General features: G+C 41.9%; 1 protein-coding gene across 1 annotated transcript in view; it reads left to right on the top strand.

Annotated features, from left to right (window-relative positions):
• ARHGEF26 (Rho guanine nucleotide exchange factor 26) overlaps positions 1 to 26,508 on the top strand; it is a 151,875-nt gene that overhangs the window by 95,494 nt on the left and 29,873 nt on the right. Inside the window, exons 10-11 of the mRNA XM_065876262.1 lie at positions 6,907 to 6,996; positions 14,071 to 14,225. Coding sequence (XP_065732334.1) covers positions 6,907 to 6,996; positions 14,071 to 14,225 — 245 coding nt within the window. The remainder of the gene's footprint in view (positions 1 to 6,906; positions 6,997 to 14,070; positions 14,226 to 26,508) is intronic.

The raw sequence follows: 26,508 nt of genomic DNA on the forward strand, positions 1-26,508 counted from the left end.
GATGCATGTTTGCATCTTTGAAAGTTCGAAACTTGAAGGTTTGTATGTAGGGGACTTACTGGAGTCCCATTTGTGAGGGCTGTATCCTCATGACTTCTAAGCACCTCCCAAAGTCCCCACTTGCTAATACCTAATATCGTCTTCAGAGGTTAAGAATTCAACACACATTTTGGGGGGATATGAACATTCAAACCATAGCAGTCTGTCAACCACTTGAATGCATCTCTTGCCCCATCAGTGGTCTGCACATCCCACTTTGGGAAACACTAAGTGAAGAAATTTGGACTGACAGGTATGAAATTACCTAAGGTCCTACTGCCCATGGGTCTCTCCTCCAGGACCCCAAATCCTATGGGGGGGGGAGGGTCTTTAGGAGAAGCTATTGTACTTAGAGAAGTTCCAGCCTTGGCCATAAAAGAGATTGTGTCAGATTTTGTTTGGTTGTTACTGAGAAGTTGGAAAAGAATTCACACAGAAGAGAAAGGAGGAGGGTAATAGTAATTGAATTGAACGAGCAGTGATCCTTAATTTTTTTGAGACTTTTACATCCCAGTTACAGTAGACTGCTACATTCCTTCAGGTGTCTCTGGTTCACTTGATGTGACACTGGTTCTTTTAGGAAAGGCTGGCAAAAATGTCATGTAACTGCCTTACCTGGATACTTACTGTATGAAGGACCCTCTGAAGAAGTGCTCTTCCAGTGAATTGTTTTTTCTAAGGCAGCGTTTCTCTCTCTTGAGTAGGAGTCCTGAATATCAGGATTTTTCCCGCAATCTCCTAGTGTTGTAGGGAACTGAGGTTATCAATGCAGCCAGCTTAGGGATTCATCTTCTTTTTCATTTGTGCAGGTTACTGATGGGGTTTTATAGATTCTGGGAAAACAATGTCAGTATTTTTAACAAAAAAACTGTGTACATAGAGCATTTATGGTTCAAAATCAAAATGCAGAATTTCAATAAGAATTGCTTCCCTTATCGGAAATGAAAGAAAGTGGGAGTTCCCAGTATTTATTTTAGAGAGTGAAATTTTGTATGATGAGGCCCAAGTTTTTAGAACCGGACTCCACCTAAGGCCCTTGGGCAAGTCTCTCTAGATAGTTATTCATTCTTGGAAAAAATGAGTAATGTCTTTTTTGGTAATTAAAATGCTAATGAAATTTCTTTGCATAGTGTGAATAATACTTCAGTGAAATTGTTCCTGTATGTGGCTGACGTGACGGTGACAACTTACTGAATTGGGGCTTTGGAAAGACTTACTGACTTAGTCAAACAACTCAGAAACAAGAAAGATGTTTCTATCAAGTGAAATGTGTATTTATTCCAGACTTTCGGCTCAGATGCTGGGGCGGAGCCGGGGGGAGGGAAATTTCCAGGGAATCTGATAGTTCAGCTGGTGCAGAGTCGTGTCTGGTGTCTAAGGAGTGGTGCTCAGGACGTGGTTTCTTATGCCAATGAAATCGTCCCTGCTGCTCTCTTTTATTTACTCTCCTGTGGAAAGAGAATAACTGCTTTAACGTGCACCTCATAAAACTTCTACTTCTATTTGGAGATAATATTAAGTTATAAGCTTTTCTCATAGTGGCAGAAGAGCCAAGTTCTCTTGAATCTTTTCTTGTAACTTACTGCTTCAGCTATTTAAAAGAGGTAGATATCTATCTGTTAACATAAAAAGATCTCTAAGCTGTGTCAAGTGAAGAACATTAAGTTGCAGAACAGAACAAATAGTGTAATGACATCTAGGTAATAAAATGTGTTTATTTTGATGTGTTTAAATTGATGACATATGTATGTCATCAATTTATAGAAATAGTACCCAGAATCATACACATCAGACTTTCAACCGTGGTCACTGATGGTAAAGGGAGAGGAGAGCAGAAGGGAGGAATTAATAAGGTTTTTTTCCTTCACTCCAAGTACTGCTCTGAAAGAATGCATTTAAGGTTTACAGAGATAACATTTTAAAAATAATGTAATCAGTAATCTTGTCAAAGATAGTGACTATTGCCATTTTATGGCGTGTCCTTCCAGTGGATGTAAATGTACACTTACACATGGATTCATGTGGTACCCATTTCATTTACTCTTCTAAATAGTGCTGCATGGACTATGGCCTTACATAAATGATTGTGCTCCTCTGATGATTTCTGTTGAAAAGTTTCCAGAAATGGGTTTATTGGGGGAAAAAAAGGTAGGTATGATTTAAAGACCCCCAAGTGCCTTCAAGAAAAGTTGTCCCTGTATCCATGACAACCAGAAGTATTTCTAAGTGTCTATCTTACTTTGCACTCCCCAGCATCCAATATTCTTCTCATCTTTGTGAATTTGATAGATTGAAAATATTTTATTTTTGTTTCAATTTATATTTCTACATTAGAGAGATTGAGTTCTTTTTTTGCCACATAAATTTGGCCTAAAACAAAAAATTCAGCCAAATTTAATAAAGCTTTGACAGACGCTAAAGGAAGGCACGGCTTTAATATGTGGAGGCTGATTTTAAGAAAAACACTATATCCAAATTAGCGCTTGTCCCTTCAACGCAGTCATTAATCAGAGTCCACTAATGATACCATTGCTTGATATATTTTGGGGGAACTTTTTTGTTCTTAATACGCCTTTGGAGGTGGCGGCTGGTGGAGTCTATGTTTGGAAGTTTAGGAAATAAAGATTATAACTTTATTTTCCATTTTCCCTTTCATTTTAAAGTGGGATAACTAAAAAGGAATTGCCCCCCCCCCTTTTTTAAGTGGCTTATAAATGATCTCTGAAGGCAGTTTACACATTAACATTTGCTGAGCGTTCCTTTGTGTCTTAGGTACTGGGCTGGGCACTGAACTAACAAATATGGAAATTTCACAATCTCTGCTCTCCAGTCTTTTTAGAGAGGTAATACCCAAGATGAGTCCTGAAAGACAAATAGGGGGGTATAAATCTAGATAAGGAGGAGTCAGTGGGACAGAGTGGGGTGAAGAATGTTCAGGTAGAGGGAAACACACGTGCAAAAGTGCAAAGGGACGTGGAAGGGTGTGCGGCTCTGAGCAGAGATTTGGTAAGACTGAGGCCCAAGATAAGAGAAGCAGGAAGTTAGGGATCAAGTAAGTAGGTGCCAGATCATGGTCTTGCTAAGACTTAATTCTGAAAGCTTCGAGGAGCCTTTTAAGGATTTCAAGCTGAGGAGTTGCATGATCAGATTTGAACTTAGGGGCTTCCCTGGTGGCGCAGTGGTTGAGAGTCCGCCTGCCGATGCAGGGGACACGGGTTCGTGCCCCGGTCCGGGAAGATCCCACATGCCACGGAGCGGCTGGGCCCGTGAGCCATGGCCGCTGAGCCTGCGTGTCCGGAGCCTGTGCTCCACAACGGGAGAGGCCACAACAGTGAGAGGCCCGCGTACCGCAAAAAAAAAAGATTTGAACTTAGAAAGATTGAAAATGTTTTTCTGGATGACACATAAGGGTAGGGCAGAAGTGATGGCAGAGAATTAGGAGGCCAGTAATCCAAAGGAGAGGGAGTTTGAGCCTGAGTGCGGGGACAGGGCGGCTGGTGGATGAGTGGACAGCAGGACGGCAACATGAATGAGACTTTATGAACTGTTTGGATGTGGAGGACAAAGGAGCCGGAGGCATCTGAGTGGTGAGGACCCAGCTTTTTGGCTTGGGGAAGCGGATGATGCTGGGATTGATCACAGAGAGAACACTGGGCCGGGGGAGGGGGTGATGAAGGTAGTGTTGAGGTTTGGTTGTTCCATCCTGAGTTTGAGATGGCTCTGGGGGACCCGAGAAGAGATACCGTCCAGGTAGTTGGATGTAGAGCTTAGGGAACAGACCAAGTCTGGGAGCACAGATTTGGGAACTATGAACATATATTCTTCAAGAGAAATCATAAAAATGCCCTGAGCAGCGGCTGCTTGATTGGGTTTTGTTCTGTCTTAATCCTTTTAGGATATATATATTATTTTAAAGTCACTTTTTTTTTTTTTAAGATTTTTTGGTCGTGGACCATTTTTAAAGCCTTTATTGAATTTGTTACAATATTGCTTCTGTTTTATGTTTTGCTTTTTTGCCCCGAGGCATGTAGGATCTTAGCTCCCTGACCTGGGATCGAACCCGCACCCCCTGCATTGGAAGGTGAAGTCCTAACCATTGGACCACCAGGGAAGTCCCCCTTATAGGATATTTTAATTACAGTTGCCCCAGCCCAGCCAGGATATTTTCTGCGCCTAGCTTTGATCAGGTGCAGCCATCAGTCCCTGCATCAGTGAACTACTAAGACCATTCAGACCTAAAGATATGCTGGAACTGAAGACAGGTATACCCTTTAAGCCTAGAATATCTGTTAGGAAACATCCAAGTGTCCATCAGTGGGGGACTGAATAAGTACACTGTGGAAAGCACATATGGTCGTAGCATATGTTGCATCCTATCACTCCTCTGCTGAAAGCCTGCTGGTGGCTTCTCTTTGCACTTAGAATACAATCCACACACCTGAAGAACTTGCATGCCTTGACCCTGGGCTGGTCCTCTAGTTTCCTCTTGTGCCATTTTCCTGTGTACGGACCTTTTACTTTCTCAGACACACGGCACTTTCCCAGTGTCAGCCCTTTGCTCCTGGGGTTCACTCTGCCTGGACCAGCGCTCTCCATTGATTTGGGTGCTAACTCCCTTTTCTCCTTCAGCTGTCAGCCCAAATGACCTCTCAGGAGAGGTCCCTGGCTCCCTCCTCACCCTCCCTCTCCCAGAACCCCTGTTTTTTCCCCCCCTTTAAGATTTCAGTCTGTAATTATTGTGTCTGCCCTTCTTTTATGAGGATGGGGATTGTGTACCTCTTAAATGTTGTAACCCTAGCATCTGACACATACCATGTACAAGATAAACTTTTTTTTTCAGTGAATGTCATATGTATAAGGCGAAATATTGGCAAGTGAAAAAAATTAAGTCACAGACAAGCACTGAATAATCCATTTACAAAAATTAGAATTTCTACACATTATATGTGTGTGTTTATATGTTCATATAAGCATAGGAAAAAAAGAGAAAGTGTATAACCCATCTTGTTTCCAGTTACCTCCATGGAGTAGGATTAGGTCAGAGCCTTTTATGGCCTGTTTTGTTTACTTATGTATTATCATTTTTTATTTTTTACAGTAAGCATATGTAACTTAATGAAGCAGTAATATTAAAGTAAATCTAATCAGAATTTCTAGCTTCGCTTTTAACAATTACACGTCTTTATGGCCAATGATCCTTGTTATGGACAAGTTTTGTAGATTTTTCAGTTAATAAGAAATTGGAAATACAAAGTTTGTTTTGGTTTAGTCCAGTGAACTAATAATTATGTATTAGGTACAGTGTAAAGGAGAAACTCCTGTGTGTCTCCTCTGTGCTCAGTACTCTACCCACAGAGCACTTCATTTCTGACCCTTGTGGTCACCAAATGTGTGGGGTTTTTCCCCACACCAAGTAGTTCTGCTGAACCAGCTGGGTGTCTTACTGTATTGAGTTCAGTTCTCACTCCACCTGGAGGTATAGCATCAGATCCCACAGGGTAAGGGCTCAAGGCCCGCAAGACTACACCCCCAACTTCATTTCAGTCGCTAATCACAATTCCAGGTTGTTACCTGTGCTTCTGACCCACTGGCTATAAATCAAGTTCCCATGACCCCCTCATCAGGTTTGATTAATTTGCTAGAGGGGCTCACAGAACTCAGGAAAACAGTTTACTTACTAGATGAGTGGTTTATTACAAAGGCTATTCAGGGATAAGAATGAACAGCCAGATGAAGAGATAAGGTGAGGTCTAGAAGGATGCCACCCTCCCAGCATGCAGGAGTGTTGTTGTTTACCAGGCTGGAAGCTCTCCAACTCCAAAGTTCAGGGATTTTTATGGAGGCTTCATTATGTAGCCGTGAATTATTCTATCACTGTCCAATAGTGATCGTGTTATCTCCAGCCCCTTTCCCCTCCCTGGAAGCCTGCAGGGCTGAAACTTCCAGCCTTCTTTTTAATCACTTTGTTGGTTCCCCCGGCAACCAGCCCCATCCTTAGGGGCTTACCAGAAGTCACCTCATTAACATAAACTCAGACGTGGTTGAAAGGGGGGGCTTGTTATGAATAACAGAAGATACCCATTTCACTTTTATGCCCTGGAGCTATTTCAGGAACCGGTAGCAAAACTAAATTATAACCAGAGATGCCCCTGTGGCTCTTACATAGGAAATTACAAGGGTTTTAGGAGCTGTGTGCCAGAAACCATGGAAAAAGACAAAATATATATTTTGTTTATTATAAATCATGATATCACAGCTACTCATCAAAGGACTATGAGTTTGTTCTGTTTGTAGATAAATCAGTAGTTCTAATTAAACTGAATTTCCCTTAGCTTGACCATCCTTGAAGAATCATTGACCATTAGGTTCCAATGGAAGGCTTTCCTCTTCCAGCATCCAGGTTACTGGTCACATGCTTTGCATGTAGAATTCTGCTAAGAATTTGCCTTTGAAGTCAGTGGTCTGCCCCCAGCTGCTCTGATATGAAGTGGGGAGAGAGGTGCAGCTTGCTCTGAGGTTGGTGATGTTCCCATGGGTGAAGGCAAGGAGGAGGGGCAGAGGAAAGGAGTGGACTGGACCATTTGAGGAATCTGCCAAGTGTATGTGGAGGGCATCGTGTGATAACGCACAGAGGATGTGTGTCCCTGAAAATTCTCAGGACGTTTTTTTTCCTCTGTCTTCACATCCTGATGACACCACTTCCAACTGGGTACAAAGTCTTGACTGTGTGAAACTGTGAGTTCTTTAACTGTCTGGAATGAGTCTCTGGAGCTTCCACAGTGCTAATTGTTTCCTGTGAGATCTGCATTTGAAAGTGCGGTTTCTCTCGTTCACCTCTTAACCCTCCTTATTATCCTCTGTTTCCAGTTGGTTCGACTCTGCAATGAAGGAGCTCGGAAGATGGAAAGGACTGAAATGATGTACACAATTAACTCCCAGCTGGAGTTTAAAATTAAGGTATTCTCTCATACTTCTTCATAAATAGATTTGTTACTGCTCCTGCTTAAATCTTATGCGAATAAAGAGATAGTTGAGGGCGACAAAGTGGAGAGGAATTTGCTTTTCACCGCAGGGCCATAAATTGATTACAGAGAGGCTGGCAGGGGAAATAGCAGATGCTTTGCTTTGGACAATTCAGCTCTTGCTAATACCAGATAAAGTGACCTTTCCCTAGGCCACAGAGTTAGGTATTATCTAACCGGCACCTCCTTTTTTCCCAAGGAAGACAGCAAACTTGAGAAATGGGTGGTTAAAAATAATAGAATTTTAGAATAGAAAGGAGATTCCTTTAGTATTCTCAAAGTATCCTGCAAAACAGTGGTATCCCACGAGCTGGACCAGGGTGTTCTCCTAAATCAAATAAGTACACTCCTTTCTCAGTTTGCACAAAAGGATTACTAGTGAATTGTTCTTTTCAAATTTCTTTTTCTCCCATAATTCTTCTGTGCATCTATGCTGCCTGCTACTGCGTGTCTCATACTGCTCAGGGGCAGATGACAGGACGGACAAAGAAGGAAATAACAATTAATGGCGAGGCTAGGCCATGGTCAGCTCCTTTGCTGGCTCACAGTTCAGTTCTTAATGGGTGTGAGTGTTCATGGTTGTGATTCTGTTTCATTTTATGCCACTTGAATTTAATGAAGCAACTTAAAGCGGTCATATTTTTTCATAGTGAAAGTGTTGCTAATTTGTGCAGTGGGATTAGAGCGATCGTGGCATTACGCAGATAACTCTCTGCTGTGTCATATAGTTTGAGGGCCACTGATATAGTACAGCTACACCCTTTTATTTTATAAATGAGGGAAATACAACCCAGAGAATAATTAATTGTTAACAGGGTCATTCGGCTCGTGGTGGCAAAATCAGGACTAGGGTCCAGACATCCTGACTTGCAGATCAGTGTAAACTCTTCCACTGCGACACCCTGACTATAAAGATGTAAATGCAGAAAGGTGATCCATGATTCTTCTTAGAAAACGATGGGTACTTGCTAAAAACAGCGTGTGCCTGCACGCGCACGCACACTTTAGTTATTATACGCTTGTGTAGAAATTTACGGCAATTTCAAAACCCATTTTTTCCCATCCTTCAAAAAGAATCCTGTCCTTCACTTTCATTTGTTTCTAAGTATTTTAGAAAATATTATCTATACATCAAAAGATTCTTTTTAATCCCCTCTTTTTTAAAGATGATAAATCTCTAACCATTTCCATTTTAAAAGTTGATAAGTCCTTCCCTAACCATTTTTCTTTTTCTTTCTTCACTGATAATCAGTTGGTTTAAGATACCTTTAAGCTCTGTTTCTCTAGAACCACAATTAATTTGTAACTGAAAAAATACTTACCCCAAGGGTTCTTAAAAATAAGTGATTGGGGCTTCCCTGGTGGCGCAGTGGTTGAGAGTCCGCCTGCCGATGCAGGGGACACGGGTTCGTGCCCCGGTCCAGGAAGATCCCACATGCCGCGGAGCGCCTGGGCCCGTGAGCCATGGCCGCTGAGCCTGCGCGTCCGGAGCCTGTGCTCCGCAACAGGGAGAGGCCACAACAGTGAGAGGCCCGCGTACCGCAAAAAAAAAAATAAATAAATAAGTGATTAACATCAACTGAGTGCATGAGTTTTTGGTTTTTTGTTTTCTCTTGGTTCAATGATTAAGATTGCAAACTTAAAGGAAAGTATTCTAAGTTTAGATTTATAATGAAGGACTTAATTCAGACCACTTAGAAATACTAATACAACCTTAGGACCTCATTTCTGTAACACTTTATGGATAGCAATGGACATTTTTATTCAGTTCATTTCAAAGACGCGAAGACAGATGTTCAAAGAAGCTAAGTGGTTTGTCCAAGCATGTGCATTCTTTCAACAAATTTCATGAGCACCTTTGTGGACTGAAGTGGGAAAACAAAAGCACGATCCCTGCCCTCAGGGGGCTTACCATCTAGTAGAAGACTACAGAAATACAAAGGAGTGAGCCAAGTCTACAGCTGTTATGGGAGATAGAAGAGTTTTGAGAACACCAGCAATGGAGAGGGCGTGGCCAGCCCTAAGAATGAGGGACAAAGGGGTGGGGAGCTTGTAGCAGCCAGGCAAGGCTTCATACTGGAGGTACGCTTGAGCTGATCTTGAAAGGAGAGAGAGAAGGGTCTTCCAAGAGTGAAGAGCAGGAGCAAATGCACAGGACATGGTTTCAGCTGCTGTAGCCCAGGAATTGCACACATTCAGTGGGGTCGAGGCAAGCGGGGCAGAACTAGAACTCATGGGAAGGGCCTTGTGTGCCAAAAGAAGGAGCAGAGCCGGATCATCTGGGAGCCACTGTAAAGTTCAAAGCGTGGAAGTGACACAGTCAGATGCGCATTTAGTAAAGATGACCTTAGCATCATAGTAAAAGCCTTTTAAACTTATTCCAAATCCAGAAGTCATTAAAAGGAAAATTGATCGATGTGAAAATTTAAAAAATTTCTCCATAGAGTGAAAATTAAACGGTATTTAAAAAGTGAAAAGGGAAATAGGAAGCTGGGAAAAAAAATTTAGAACTCACATATAGATAAAGCGTTAATATTCCCAACATATAACCTCAAAGTGATAAGAAGAAGAAAAGGAAAAAATCCATTAGAAAATTGCAAACTAGAAAACTGTCCTCAGAAGAGGAAATACAAATGACTGTTAAACATCTGAAAAGATGCTTTACTTCATTCAGAAGAAAATTGCTAATTGAAATTAAAATAATGTATTCTACCACTTAGATTTATAAATAATTCAAAACATTTTATCAGTGAGTTGTTGGGAAAGCCATGTTTATCTGTTCCTCGTGGGAAAGATTGTTATAACCCCAATGGTGGGCAATATGTCAATAACTATCAAAATTACAAATGCAAGTTACTATGACCCAGCAATTTTACTTCTAAGAATTTATCCTATTGATATACTCATGAATGTGTAAAATTACACACACACACACACACACTCATACAGACATACACACAAAGTTACTGATATGGCATTGTTTTAATTGCAAAAGATTAGAAACAACCTAAACATCTATCAATAGGGGACTGATTAAATAAATTATAGTATACCTAAATTATGTAAGACCGCTCAACTTAAAAAAAAATGAAGAATTTTAGGAATCTAAAATTCTGTCTTACATTATTAAGTGAAAAAAGTAAGGTGCAGAACAGGAGGAAAAGAGAGTATAAAAGTTGCTTATGTGTAAGAAATCTCTGGAAAGTTATAGAAGAACAGTAACAGTTACTACCTTGTAGGGGCTGTAATCAGTGGTTGGAAACTGAGTAGATGAGGTACGGGGTGGGAAGGAGGTTGTCCACTTAATAGGTTTTCATAGGACTTTTTTTTTTTTTTTAACAACCCCCCTTCCCACTCTACACACATACACCAGATTCAGTTTATTATTTTAAAAATGTATTACAGCAGCTATGTGGAGGGTAAGTTGGGAATGTAATAAAACCGGAGGCAGAAAACCAGTTTGGAGACTGGAAGCAGAGGCAGAGAGATAAGCGGGATGCCTGGAGGAGGGCTGTAGCGGTGGTACCGCAGGTGTCTAGTCTGGTCGACTGGATGGAGAGTCACACCATCCACCTAGGTAGGGAATCCAAGAGGAGGAACGACCCTGAGGGAAAGGTAGCGGGTTCTGTGTTGGTTCTGTTTGGTTTATGGTCCTACCGTAGCCATTACTGCCATGAAAATATTTACTGAGTATTTACTATGTGCCATTTTCACATAGTCTCATTGAATTCTCACAGGAACCCCATGAAGTATCTAATTATTATTCCCATTTTATCGTTGAGGAATTCGAAGCTAGGAATAGTAAATTATTTGCTCAAAGTCATACACCAAGGAGTACTGAAGCCTGGATTCAGATCTGCGACTGACTGCAGCGTCCACATTCTTAACCATGGCAGCAAAATAATGCTAGTGTTTTTCTCATTTGAAGGGGATAAAAGCTTATATATATATGTCTCTGTGTGTGTGTATTAGATATTTATGTATGTATGAATGTATGTATGTATGTTTACTTACATGTGTTTTTCATTTTTAAATTAGCAAGTTTCTGGCCGAGTATCATGTGCTGTACGTGGTAATGTGAGGGGTGAGGAGAGTCCACCGGATCGGCACAGGAAGCCAATATTAAGAGCGTGGACTCTGGAGCCAGCCTGCCTGAGTTCTAGTTGTAGCTCCACTACTTACTAGCTGTAGGACTTTGGGCATTACTTAACTTTCATTTCTTAGTTTTCTGAACCGTAAAGTAGGACTGATAATGGTACTTTCCCTCATGGAGTTATTGTAAGGATTAACTTAATTCATGGGAGGGCAGAGTGGAGAGTGACTGCTCAGTGCATATGGACTTTCTTTTTAGGGTAATGCAAGTGTTCTGGAATTAGATAGTGATGATCACTGCACAACACTGAATGTACTAAAAGCCGCTGAATTATATGTATACTTTAGAATGGCTAAATGATGCATTTTTGTCTCAATTTAGAAAAAACTTGTTCTTCCTTGTCTCACTGGCCCATAAAATTAGTTAAATTTTATGCTGAGGCTGGTTTTCTAGGATGCTAAGTAACACCAAAAAGAATGAAAATCTTTTCTCCATGGGAATTATATCAGTACCTTTAAGGATGTGTTTTTGTTCATGAATTTTTCTTTCTTTTTTTGCGGTACGTGAGCCTCTCACTGTTGTGGCCTCTCCCGTCGCGGAGCACAGGCTCCGGACGCGCAGGCTCAGCGGCCATGGCTCACGGGCCCAGCCGCTCCACAGCATGTGGGATCCTCCCCACCGGGGCACGAACCCGTGTCCCCTGCATCGGCAGGCGGACTCTCAACCACTGCGCCACCAGGGAAGCCCTCTTTTCTTATTTTTGATTCACACCTGGATTCTAGTCTTAGACGAAGCTTCTAAACTGTGGGAATTCACTTAGGAGCAATTTGGGCTACTGTGATTCTTCTAAATATTTTGGTCATTTTTATAGCTTCTTCTTAAAAGAAAGCCATCTGAATGAGTTTAATCTTTCAACAATAAACTGAAACAAAAAACATTTATAGTATCAGATTTTTGTTTTTTAAAGAAGCATAGACATATTGCAAGCCACCGTCAATTTTAGATATACATTGGAAATTTATTTTTGCCCAGTGGAGTATGAGGTGTTCATAAAACTCAATCTGTTTTAAGAACAAGAGTTAACTGAAGCCTGCGTGCCTAGAGCCCCTGCTCTGCAACAAGAGAGGCCACCGCAGTGAGAGGTCCGCGCACCACAGTGAAGAGTAGCCCCTGCTCATAGCAACTAGAGAAAGCCTGTGCACAGCAACGAAGACTCAACACAGCCAAAAATAAAAAAAATTTTAAAAAAGAAAGAAAAGACCAAGAGTTAAAAAAACTTTCTTCCCCGTCCTCTAAACTAAGAACAGTCATAGGGTGCCATTACATAATACTGTCATTGGTTTATCCTACACACGCAATAACAAGATAGCAGTGCGTTCCCAGTAGTTGCAGCCCTGTGGCAGGACCTAACCTGGCTCTGACTATTTGTGGTGACCTCTTGTGTGTGCTGGTGGGGTCCTCCTGAGTTATCTAAGCAACCTCTCTGTCACCTTTTAAGTCTCAGCCATAGTCTGATTTGAGATTTAGAGGCTGAAAACTACATGAACTCCTTGAAATAGCCAGTTTTGAAATTTTGAGATCAGCCATACTGTTTCATCTTACATGTTAAATCTTCAGGAAAATAGTATATAACTGATGAGCAACCTTCTTATAAACGTCCTTTATAAATTAAAAAAATATGAAATCCTTTCTTAGCGTTCTTATTTCCTCCCTAATATCCTCAATTTCCCCTTTGGCTATTTTTAATCATTATTCCCTGAAATGGATGACATTTGGTTGCACCACACTTACTAGAGTTATCTTTTGTGTGTCCAAGAACTTTTGCTTATTTTTATGGATGTCGTTTTTTCAATCAGATTTTTGGCAGTAAGCATTTCTGGTAACTTTAAAAAAAGCTCTCATGGGTAAGGATCATTCTGAGGTTTTGAGAGTTTTCCAGTTGGAAACTGTAAACTGAATAAAGAAAAGACAGTATGCAGTTCCTTGAATATAGCCTTTTCTATGAGAGTAAGATGGATTATTCTGAAAGAAGTTCATTTTCACAACCAGAAAATGGCATGATGCTTTCAGGGATGAACTTCCATGAGGGAAACTACCATAAACTTAAGCAAAGGTTTTCTCCAGAATACAGCTAAGTAGATAATCAATAGACAAAACATTCGTTTGCAGGGTTTTTTCTTTCCTTTTGAATAAAGTCTTTTTAGTTCATGAATTGAATGCAGACTTTTTAATTTGTCTCTTTTTAACCGCAGCTATCAATGTTTTTTTCATATGTTTGGATTCTGATTTGTGATATTTAAAATAACTTCAGTTGATACCAATAGGTTTCCTTTTGAGGCTTTTCAGTTTTAAGTGACTCCTTATCAATCTTCTTTTCAGTTAAGAGTTAATGGAAGGGTAATAACTTTTGGTTGACCCAATAACATTTTCTGATTGAGTTTTAGTTTTTATATAGGCAAGTTAATATTAATAGTTTATTTATTTATTTTGTTTTGTTTTTTGTGGTATGCGGGACTCTCACTGTTGTGGCCTCCCCCGTTGCGGAGCACAGGCTCCGGACGCGCAGGCTCAGCAGCCATGGCTCATGGGCCCAGCCGCTCCGCAGCATGGGGGATCTTCCCGGACCGGGGCACGAACCCGTGTCCTCTGCATCGGCAGGCGGACTCTCAACCACTGCGCCACCAGGGAAGCCCTAATAGTTTTTTATATTGGAAAATAAATTGTTCTTCCTGATTTTCTCTTGGAGAATGTGCTATCCTTCTCTAACTGTATTTCACTATTACGTACTTGTTATATACACTATTATATAAAATAGTGATGTATCATTTGTTTGAATGTAAGTTTTATACTTTACTTTCAATTATCCTAAAAGGACTTTACTTTGGCTTTGGGTACTGAGTGTTTCTCTTTTTGTAGCCTTTTCCTCTAGTCTCCTCTTCCCGCTGGTTGGTCAAAAGAGGTGAGTTGACAGCCTATGTGGAAGACACTGTGCTTTTCTCAAAAAGGACGTCCAAACAGCAAATCTACTTCTTCCTCTTTAACGACGTGCTCATTATCACCAAGAAGAAGAGGTAAGCCTTCTTGTGGCGTTGCTCGCTGTACATCCAGTTTTGAAACTCTGTAATTCAGACACCTGTTGGAGGTGATCATCCTTTAAAAGCTTGAGATGTTAGGTGTATAGTTTCTACACATGGACTCATACAAGCCTCTGTGCTTCATTTTTTTAAAATTACCTCTACAGCGAAGACTTGAATTGTTACCAGCATCATTATCCTAGCCAACTGCTGCTGGGCTTTTATAGCATGCAAACCTCTGCTCTAAACATTTGACAGGTTTATGTTATTGGATTCTCTTGACATCCCTGGGGAGGCAACCCTCTTAATATTTTGTTTGTTTGTTTGTTTGTTTTTGCGGTACGCGGGCCTCTTACTGCTGTGGCCTCTCCCGTTGCGGAGCACAGGCTCCGGACGCACAGGCTCAGCGGCCATGGCTCACGGGCCCAGGCGCTCCGCGGCATGTGGGATCTTCCTGGACCGGGGCACGAACCCGTGTCCCCTGCATCAGCAGGTGGACTCTCAACCACTGCGCCACCAGGGAATCCCCTCTTAATATTTTTGATCAGCATTTTTCACAGTTCTTCTGCCATAGGACCTTTGTATAAAACAGACAAAAGTTGCTCCGGTTGAGAACAAGCTGGGGTGTGACTCTAGCACTTCTTGTAACTTAATTTAAAATCCACTGCTCTTAAAGATTGTTAGAAAATCTTTAGAAAGATTAGATTTTGTTTTAGAAAAAAGTTTCCCGGTGACTGGGAAGATATTAGCAATACTCCCTGCTTCAGGGAAGAAAGTCAATCCCTTGGTTGGCAGAGTGTTTATTCCTCTTACTTTAGACTTCTGGTTGTGGAATCAGGTCCTGCTCCAGAAGGAATACTGTACAAGCCTTTTCTTTACAGCATTTGTTCTAACCGTTCCCACTCACAACACACACACATGCACACGCACATACACATACACATACACATATTCCCCTTAGCCCTTAGCGCTGCCTTTCTCTAGGGAGCATTCTTTATTAAATGTACTCAGTATGTGTTGGATTATAAAATATTTTCCTGCTGTTTCTCCATAAATAGTCCGTCTTTCCTAGAATATGAACTTAGAATGAAATTATAAATCTGTGGTTTGTTATTTCCACATATGAAGGCGATGAAGGTAGGCTGAATTGCTGGCGTATGATAGGAATAGTAGTAGTTAGTTCACGGGGTACAGTTTAGACAAAGTAAAGAGAATCATGGAAACAGGCTTCTGTGGATATATAAAATTAATGCCCAAATTTATCATGAAATGTTTATTCAAATTCTACTTCTGAGTGGCTGACATTTTAGCTTGAAAGTTCAAACTAAATTGAAACAGAGGTTGAGCTTTTCTTTCTGCTCCTTTTAATCAGACTGTATTATGAATTATTTCGGCTGCTCGGCTGTCGAGGTGACATGAAAACTTTGTATGGTCTGCCCTGAAGAGCCACAATGTGACGATGATGAATACATAAAGACGCTGATGATTATTTTTCATACTTAGGAAAATAGTGTTCCCATAACTTCAGGAAGAGATTATTTCTCTTACCTGGGACAGTTTAAATAGTTCTAGTAGTTAAGTAAATTTTATAAATACAGATTGGAGAGGAATTATAATTTTTGTATTTTTGTGTTTTGTTGGTTTCCTATGAGATAGCATGTTTCTTTGGCTTTCTTTGCGATGTTTTGTTTTTAGAGGAGGGTGATTATATATGACTCTTCAAATGCCAGAACTCTTGACTTTTAACATCTTCCAGCTGTTGAAATATTTGTTCTGTCTCAATGGACCAAAAGCTTTCACTGAATTTTTGATTTTTAATGATAAAATATACATTGACAGTACCAAGCCAATTTTTTTTTTTTTTTTTTTTTTTGCGGTATGCAGGCCTCTCACTGTTGCGGCCTCTCCCGTTGCGGAGCACAGGCTCTGGACGCGCAGGCTTAGCGGCCATGGCTCACGGGTCCAGCCGCTCGGCGGCATGTGGGATCTTCCTGGACCGGGGCATGAACCCGTGTCCCCTGTACCGGCAGGCAGACTCTCAACCACTGCGCCACCAGGGAAGCCCCCAAGCCAATTTTAAACGTAAATGTAGTTTTGCTATGGTGATGAAAACATTAAGGGTATTAAACCAGTATGTCACAACTTCTATTCTTTTTTTTTTAAAAAAAAAGAAACAACGTTTTTTAAAAAAATATTTATTTATTTGGTCGCACTGGGTCTTAGTTGCCGCACACAGGATCTTCATTGCGGCATGTGGGATCTTTAGTTATGGTATATGGGATCTTTAGTTATGGCATGGAACTCTTAGTTGTGGCATGTGGGATCTAGTTCCCTGACCAGGGATCAAACCCAGGCCCCCTGCACTGGGAGCGTGGAGTCTTAGCCACTGGACCACCAGGGAAGTCCCGCAACTTTTATTCTTGAACTTGCCTAGAACCCAATAAATACAGACTTTTGAAAGTCAGAATTGAGATATATGCTATTCTACTTAGCAGTGTACTTTGCCCTCCACAGGAGATTTTGCCATTATATTTAATGTTGCACTGTGAGCTATTTGTTTCCTTAGATATATTTGCACTTCTGTGTTAATAAAAGAAAGAAATACAGCTTCAATGGAGAGGGCAACCCTGAGTACCTAACTGCCTTTACCAAAACTGGGGTTTTCTTGCCTTTACCAATTAGCTCATCATATTTCTAAGGTGCTCTTGACTCCGAGAATAGCATTGGAGGTTCAAGTTGTTTATGACCTGAATATTTGGTGAGGGTGACAAGCAGACCACAGAGTCTTGATAAACAGACTGGGTTAAAAATGTACAGTATGTACAGCCGTATTTCTATTATAGCTTCAAGGAGGCAGCTACAAATGCTTTGCATGCCAGAGACAGCCATGAAGGGGATACAGCAGCTTTGAACAAGGCAATCGCTTAGGCTTGGCTACGAGGTACAGATGAAAGATAACTACGTATGCCAGCTCTGTAGGACTGATCCAACCGCCCACTGCCTAAGTAGAATTCTAGGATTCAGTCAAGGAGCTTAGCTGCTGGGACTCCACTGGTTTTCAGCTTCAGGGAGACTCCCTGGCTACTGGGAGGGACCGCTTGGGAGGACAGTTACTCTTTCTCCAGTCTGGCAGAAGGTTTATGCTGAGATGGTTTATGCTGGCGGATGGGATGCGTGGCTACCTCAGCTCTGCAGTGTGTGTGTGTGTCACTGCTAGTGCTTGCAGAGTGGCTAGTGACCATGCCTCTGTCTTCTAGGACAGGAATTTTCACTCTTTTTTTATTTTATCTTATTATTTATTTTTTTTGCGGTACGCAGGCCTCTCACTGTTGTGGCCTCTCTCGTTGTGGAGCACAGGCTCCGGATGCGCAGGCTCAGCGGCCATGGCTCACGGGCCCAGCCGCTCCGCGGCATGTGGGATCTTCCCGGACCGGGGCACGAACCCGTGTCCTCTGCATCGGCAGGTGGACTTATAAGCACTGCGCCACCAGGGAAGCCCTTCACTCTTTTTTAGACTATCAAAAAGAAGTTTAAAGTTTCCATTAGCTCTGGACAGCTTGTGAGTCACCGTATTGATAGTCTGTTCTGTCAGATTTCAGAAGGATATGTGATCGGTTTGACTACTTTGGATGAGAAAGTGAATTCTTGGTACTTGAAGCTTTGACTGCACGTTGTCTGGTTACTTCCAGAGCAGAGTTCTCAACTCGGCACTATTGAAGCCCTACAGTTCGTTGTTGTAGGGGGCTCCCTATGCTGTGTAGGATGTTTTTGCAGCATCCCTGCCCTCTACCTACTGTTTGCTAGTGGCGCCTCCCTCCCAGTTGTGACAACCAAAAATGTCTCCAGACATCATCGTATGTCCCCCAGTTGAGAACCACTGTACTAGAATGATGGCAAACCGTCAACCAGCTTTGCCTTCAGAGGTGTGCAAATCTATCAGACCTGTCACAGCAGTAGCAGTAACATTGTAATAAAAAAGGAATACATTGCCATGTTGTACTCATAGATTAATGAATAATAACATTATAAAATCCAAGTTTTGCCCAGCGATAACTTATAATTAGTTATCCATTACAGCGCACAGACTACACCCCGATGTACAACCTTCTGGATTAAGTACCATTGTCCCCGGTTTTGAAACGTGAAAACTGAATTCAAGACCTAAATAGGTTCAAACTCCCCAAACGCTTACTTTGCAAGGTAGTTATCTGTCTTCTTGTCTCATTCAGTGCCTTGTATCTGGCTTAGGTCTTCCTTTTCAATTTCTTCTGAAGCTAAAAACAGTCTTCCTCCCTGTAATAGTTTCTACAGCTGCTGTAGCAAAGTACCATAAACTGGATGGCTTTAAGCAATAGGCATTTATTCTCTCATAGTTCTGCAGGCAGAATTCCGCAATCAAGAAACTGGCAGGGCCACGCCCCTCCGAAGGTGGTGCTTGTGGCAGCGTAACTCCAGTCTCTGCCTCTGTCTTCATCTGGCCTTCTTGCCTCCTGTGTCTCTGTGTGTCTTAAAATCGCCCTCTCCTTATAAAGACACCAGTTATTGGATTTAGGGCCCACTCTAATTCGAATGGTCTCATCTTAACAGATTCCATCTGCAAAGACCTTATTTCCAAATAAGGTCACATGGGACAGCACCAGAGGTTAGGGCTTCAACATATTTTTTGGAGGACACAGTTCAACCTCCTGTACTCCTCGGCACATCACCACTGCCTCACTTAAAACACAGAATGAAGAAATGTGCTGTAATGTCTTAGCTAGTTCTAGAACACACATTTTTTTTTTTTTAACATTGATGCCATTTTTCATAGATTTCTGAATGTCATCATGGTCATGTGATGTGAACAGCTGTATTTGGAGTTTTATCAGGTTACATTCATGTCCCAGTCTCCTTCCAACCTGTTCCTTCTCCAGGGTCTGTTCCCTGCTTAGTAAAGGACACTTCCATCCACCCAGTTGCTCCACAGTAAATCTGAAAGCCCACTTTGTCCTTTTCCTCACTGTGTTCCCCGTCCGTCGAATCCCCAGTCTTCTACTCATGATGAAACAGCTTCTTTACTCACACATTGCAACGCCCTTGTACCACCTCCTTGAGCTCGCCCAGAAGACACACCTAGCTGGATTCATGCCACCATCCCTCCATCCATTTACATTCCATAGCCGGAGTATGCTTTTTAAAAGACTCAGTTTGTCCTTTGCAAACAGCCCTTCCATGGTCCCACCTTGCACTCACTGAGGCATTCTAGCCCCCAGGACCTGGCACGTGCTTCTTTCTCTGCCTGGAATACCCTCTCTACCTCATAACCCTGTTCCACCCCAAATCTTTACTAGGCAAAGTGCTTTTCATTCTTTAGGTCCTAGATTAATTGCCACACACCCACTGGGAGCTCTTATCCATTCCTCTAGAGTGGGTTGATTTCCGCTGCTCTGTGTTCCCATAGAACCCTGCACTTTCTCTGTCATAATATTTGTGTTACTATGTGTTCACGTCTGTCGTGTTGACCTTTGCATCCTCAGTGCAGAGACTGCGCCTGGCCTGTAATGACCATTTAATAAATATTTGTCAAACGTGAACCAATCCATCTAGATGGTTAAATATAAACAATTTGAGTGGCTGCATTACTCAGTGGGCCGGCTCCCCCCATTCCACACCCAAGTTAAAATTTCTTTGAATTCTCTTTTATTTTTAAAAGACATGTGATTTTTGTATTCTGCTCCATTATAGACTCATTTTCAGTTAATTTCGGTAAAAGCAAGTCTGGAACTTTATCATGTGGCTTCTCACATCTTCTGGAGTTTTATCTATAAACTTATCCATAAATGACAGGTAACCTCAATCTGAAAAACACCTAGGATTGTATTTGCAAAACTGTGCTCTATAGAGGAAGTTATTTATTTTTTTTAGCTTGCTTTTATTTTGTACTATTGTGTCAACTGATGTTTTGAGCTACCCATACAAAAGGGTTTAAGAGATAAAAATTATCACACACACACATACGTAAGAAGTCAAGTGAATTTGGAAAACCCTACATACTCCATCCCCCTTTGGAAGATTCACTATTGGATCATTTAGGAAGGCTTTTGGCTACAAGTGACAGAATTCCCAAATAGCAGTGGCTCAAGTGATTAAGACATTTACCTCTCTCACCAAACATGAAGACCGAGGGTGGACAGTCCAGGTCCAGTGGTCACCAGTAACCCAGCCCCTTCCCATTCTTCAGCTGCACTATGCTCTGTTCACTTTTTGCCCCTGTGCACGTAGCTTCATGGTTGCAGGAGGCTCCTGCAGGTCCAGGCATCATCATTTCATTCAAAGACATAGGAGGGAGACAAGGGTGAAGAATAGAGCCTGGCCAAAGGGACTCTTTTTCTCAAGTGGCTTTTCTTTTTATCAGCAGAGGAAAACCTTTCTCAGACAGTCTTCAGAAGACTTCTTTTTTTAAAAAAAATTATTTGTTTATTTTTGGCTGAGTTGGGTCTTCCTTGCTGTGCACGGGCTTTTCTCTAGTTGTGGCAAACAGGGGCTACTCTTCATGGCGGTGTGTGGCTTCTTCTTGTGGAGCATGGGCTTTAGGTGCGCAGGCTTCAGTAGTTGTGGCTTGCAGGCTCAGTAGTTGTGACTTGTGGGCTTCAGTAGTTGTGGCTCGCGGACTCAGTAGTTGTGGCACATGGGCTCAGTAGCTGTGGCTTGCAGACTTCAGTAGTTGTGGCTCATGGGCTCAGTAGTTGTGGCACACGGGCTACAGTAGTTGTGGCACACAGGCTCAGTGGTTGTGGTGCATGGGCTTGGTAGTTGTGGCTTGTGGGCTCTAGGCCCACAGGCTTCAGTAGTTGTGGCACATGGGCTCAGTAGTTGAGGCGCATGGGCATAGTTGCTCCGTGGCATGTGGGATCTTTCTGGACCAGGGCTTGAATCCGTGTCCCCTGCATTGGCAGGCGGATTCTTAACCACTGCACCACCAGGGAAGCCCAGAAGACTTCTTGTATCTCACGTGTCAGTCTTGGTTCACAAAACTTGTCCTTATAAAGGAGGCTGGGAAAGCAGCATACGGTAGGGGAATCAGACAGCCAGGGTTGTTTCAGATTAGCTGTGAAGCAGGGGAGGAGGCAGTGGTTTGATAGTAGGTAGTTCCAGCCACAACTAGGAAACCCTCTTTTCCACAGAACACCAATTGACATGGGTAGTTTGGAATACAGGAGGAGTTTTTATTTTGGCCACTCTGTGTGGCTTGTGAAATCTTAGTTCCCCAACCATGATTCCACCCCCTGCAGTGGAAGCACGGAGTCCTAACCACTGGACCGCCAGAGAAGTCCCAAGAACTCTTTAAAAGAACTAATACATTGCCTTTGAGATAAATGGGGTTGGGGAGTGGGTTCAAAAAAAGCCAGAAGTGACTGGAGATTTAGAACCCACTTCCCCTTGGCTGGTATTAGTCCTCCCGCTGTGGTTCATGTGAGTATCTCATTGGTAGTGCGTTTTTTCCTCCAGTCAGCCCTGCTATGCCCTTAGAGCTGCAGATAGATTGGCCTGGTCTGGGTGTTAGGCACAGTACCAAAAGAATGCAGAAATCTAGTCTAGTCTTGTTATACATACCAGTAAACGTAATCGTGTCCTGATTTGTTTCTTTCATTCTTCTCCTGGATTCTGTACCCACAAATGATCTAGCCATGATGTTTTTGGGTATCCCTATAGTTAGATGAGTAGTAATAGTAATAATGATGATAAGCGCCTATATTATTGCACTTTACAGTGTGCCATTCATTGTGCTCAGAATGTATATGCAATATACCATTGAGTTATCACCGCAACCTAGTATTATTTCCATTTTACAGATGAGGACACTGAGGCAGAGAGAGATAAAGTCTCTTTTCAAGGTCTCTCATCAAAGCCAGGATTCTAATCTGAGTCTTTGACTCTAAAACCTTCTCTCTTAACAATTTATGTTCGTTACTTCTCAATTTCATTTTTCTAGAATATTTTCACCTTTCCGCTATCCTATAACGTTATTGGGAAAAATAACCTAGAAACTTGCACCTTTTCTGTTTGCTTTGATAAACAACTTTTTCAAAGCAAGGTTTTTTTAAGTGAATATTTTTATAGTTTTACTGGTCGTAGGGGAAAGTTAGAAGTGGTACCAAACTGCTTTTGTGAGCTTTTCTCTACCTTTAGCTAATCTAGTGTCGGAGTGTGGGGAAGAGCATTTCCTTTTCATAACATTTCCTTCCCGCAGATATTTAAGAAAGGAGCTTTCCACTTCCTGATTCCTAGTTCCATAAATATTGTGTGTATTGACATAACTTGAACCCTGTGACACATTACAAATCCTCGGGTTTTAAAAGAAAGACTTTCTGTAATAGAATTCTACCTGATCATTATCAGGAGTGCAGGGATTTAAGTTAGAACTTGCATTTCCCTAAGTAGTTTGACTGCCGAGTAGCTTAAAGCGGTGCAGACTCCCTGGAAAGGGTCATGGCCTGATTTGGCCCCATTTTGAGTTTTTCCATTTTGACAGCTTTCCCATTATAGAAAGCTGAGGCCACCTGACATTGTCCCTCTGTCTCTGCAGAATAAACTCCTTCCTTGGAAAATTAACTTTGAGTATCTTGGATAAAGAAAAGGCAATAGGACTCAAAGCACTTTTATTCCTGGAACATACAACTTGGTTGTTTCTGACCACTTGGGTCAGGTCCTAAGATCAAGATGGAGAGATGAGGTGGGAGAGAAATGAGAGCCCCCTTTCCTCTTCCTGCTCTCGCCACCTCACCTACCCTTGATCCCCTGACATTGCGAGTAGTAAGAGTATTGTCTCCTCTGTGTCTGTAAGAAGAATTGATGTTGCCATTCAGTGTCAAAAGCTTCACCAACTGAGAAGCACAGTATCAATGTCTGGGGTCAGACAGAACTGCGCTCAGAATCCTGAATCCTGGCCGTGTGACCTTGGGCAAGTTGCCTTTAATCCCTCAGTCTCAGTGTTCTCATCTGTAAAATGGGGATAACAATGTCATCATCTTCCTGGAATGTCTATGAGAATTAAGTGAGATAGTGCACACAAAGCTCTTAACACAGTGAATTGTCCCTGCTGAGGGACTGATACCTGCTGCATATCATCATTATTCCTAGTATTGTGTATCTCCCCAAAGTTTTGGTGCAAATCACATCATTGCTCTTCTGCTTCTAGAATATTTTCTTGTTTTAAAAAAATGGTTTGAAACTTTAAGCCACTGCTACACAGCTGAAGGTTTGGTGCACTCCAAGGACAGACCTGGATTATGGCCTCTGAAATATGGCCTTAGGAATAATTACATTTAATGCCATGCCTCTCCCTTCCCATCCCCCATCAAGAACCCACGTCAGATGGCAAGTGAGTGAGAGATAACCATTGATCGACTCTTAATCTTTTATAAATGGTTATGAGTCATGTGTATATGTTTGTAGTAGTGATTTTCTTGTAACATCCCTCATATCCAATTAGGAGACACTATAACTTTTTGGCTGACAAAAGTGAATTCAGTATATTTTTCCCTTTATTCAAGGAGGTCAGCGGAGATAAACCTGGATTGCAGTGTGGGGATTACTCCCGTAATTTGGAGCCACCAGCTTCAGAAGCTGCCTACTTTTTCTTCAGAGCTTGCTTAATTCTGGTTATGCCAGAGAGAAAGCTTCAGTAATGTCAGACAGCCTCTTGGACCTGCCCATCTCCTCTTTGTCAAGGACCATGGGTTCAGGATGTCCTGTGGCAGCCAGGGAGGTTCCAGGTTAGAGAATCTGGAGATCCGTGGTGCCAGGAATGGGGGCTTTCTGGTCCTGTTGTGGATTATTGGCCATCATTCTTGGTGTCAGTGAATCACAACAGATCCTTATTTTAACCAACAAATGTGACCCTCTTCTCTACTATTTGTTATTTTCTCAACAATGAAATAGGAAGCGTATGGCATGTTATTTTTGTTTTTTTTTTCCTTTTTGGAAGTCTAGTCTTTAGTCTTTTAAAAGTCTTTTAAAAGCTGGCTATGCTGTAAAGTGGTCCTGAACAATGTATTGATACACCTGAAACTTACATAATAGGAAAAAAATCATTAAGAAAATGAATTGACAAACCACAGACTGGGATAAAATATTTTCAAATCATACTTGATAAAGGAGTTATATCCAGATTACATAAAGAATTCTTAAAACTCAAAAGTAAACCAACTCAAAATTTTTAAAAATTAATTAATTAATTTATTTATCTATTTATTTATTTTTGGCTGTGTTGGGTCTTCGTTTCTGTGCGAGGGCTTTCTCTAGTTGCAGCGAGCGGGGGCCGCTCTTCATCGCGGTGCACAGGCCTCTCACTGTCACGGCCTCTCTTATTGCGGAGCACAGGCTCCAGACGCGCAGGCTCAGTAGTTGCGGCTCACGGGCCCAGTTGCTCCGCTGCATGTGGGATCTTCCCGGACCGGGGCTCGAGCCCGTGTCCCCTGCATCGGCAGGTGGACTCTCAACCACTGCGCCACCAGGGAAGCCCCCAACTCAATTTTTAGGTAAGCAAAAATTTGAATAGACATTTCAGCAAAGGTCTCCAAATGGTTTTGTATATGAAAAGGTGCTGAGCATCACTAGTCATTAGGGAAATGAAGGTTAAAAGCAAAATTAGGTACCACTTCACAGCCACTAGGATGACTTTATAATAAAGACAAAGATAGTGTTCGTGAGGGTGTAGAGGAACTGGAGCCCTAATCCGCTGCTGGTGAGAATGTATTCAAAATGATACAGCCACTTTGGAAAGTGGTCTTGCCGTTTCTTAAAAAGTTAAGCGGTTTACCATATGACCCAGCAATTCCATGCAGTGTTCCATCCTAAGAGAAATGACAACTGTTCACAAAGACTTGTAGGTTAATGTTCATAACATGCGTGTGGCATGTTTGTCAGTCTTCAGAATTATTTTGAGGAGCTGAGCAAATAAGTCTGTTTGAAATCAGGTTTTGGGTAAATATCATGCCTTGTTTTGCCGGTCGGAGCCCCTGCCACATTATGAATTTTTTGACACAGGTATTTAGCTCTAATTTTGCTTAGTCCGCTCACTCATTTGCAAAGCACCTATAATTCTTAGGCTTTTAACAAAATGCCAGGCAATTTAAAGGCATGATGTTCTGCAGGAAGATTTGAAATAATAGCTAATAACATTGACTGACGGTAAGCCAGGCATGACTGTAAAAGCTCTACATGCAAAAAGATGATAGGGGCTTCCCTGGTGGCGCAGTGGTTGAGAGTCCGCCTGCCGATGCAGGGGACGCGGGTTCGTGCCCCGGTCCGGGAAGATCCCACATGCCGCAGAGCGGCTGGGCCCGTGAGCCATGGCCGCTGAGCCTGCGCGTCCCGGAGCCTGTGCTCCGCAACGGGAGAGGCCACAACAGTGAGAGGCCCGCGTACCGCCAAAAAAAAAAAAATAATAATAATAAATGTATTATCTCATTTAATTCTCCCAGCAATCCTAAGAGATGGGTATTGTTATTCCCAGTTTACATATGAGAAAACACAGACAGGATCAGTAACTTGCTCAGGATCACAAAGCGAGTGAGTGATGGAATTGGGATTCTTACCAGACATTCTCAATGAAGTCTGTACTCTTACCTGTTTTACTGTACTTTATTACTTTAAAATTGTATATTCTTCTACTAAAAATGTGTTTAATTCTAAAACCAAGATTTAAAATTGAAATCAACTTCAGTCATGTGAAAAAAGTGTTTTAACCTCTTAACTCAAAGTAAATTTCAGCATAATCCAATCTCCTCCATCCTAGAAATGTTTAACTAGGGTATTCTTATTCCAGTTAAGCACAAGATCAAGCGTGGGGATTTAGCAGTCATGTTTTCAGAAGGGGAAGAGAAACAAGTTGAAATCTGCAGAGGAAGAATTCTTGTACGTGTCTTGAAGGGAAATGGGAAGAATCTCTTTGATTTTATAAAACCCCACGGACTTTTGTGAATCTGCACGTGAGGAAAATGGCAGAGTCGTTGTAAATCCCTGAGAAAAGCAGGAGGGTCTAGGAGAGGATCTTAGAGAATGGCCATAAAAAAGGATGACTTAGAACTGTTGCAGAAGGCATTAGAAGAGGGAGATAGAGTTTCAGGATGTCACAGGTGCTCAGCCTCATCCAGTTCTGTAGATGAAAGTGGTGACATCCGCTCACTGGATTTGGTAGCGTGTTGGGCCGCCATGGCTTCGGGGAGCAGTTTCACTGCCATGTGGGCAGAAAACACAGGCAGCTGCTAGCTCAGGAGACGTTTGTCTTTTTTTTTTT

This window comes from Phocoena phocoena, chromosome 4 (assembly GCF_963924675.1).
Source record: "Phocoena phocoena chromosome 4, mPhoPho1.1, whole genome shotgun sequence".
NCBI classification, from domain to species: domain Eukaryota; kingdom Metazoa; phylum Chordata; class Mammalia; order Artiodactyla; family Phocoenidae; genus Phocoena; species Phocoena phocoena.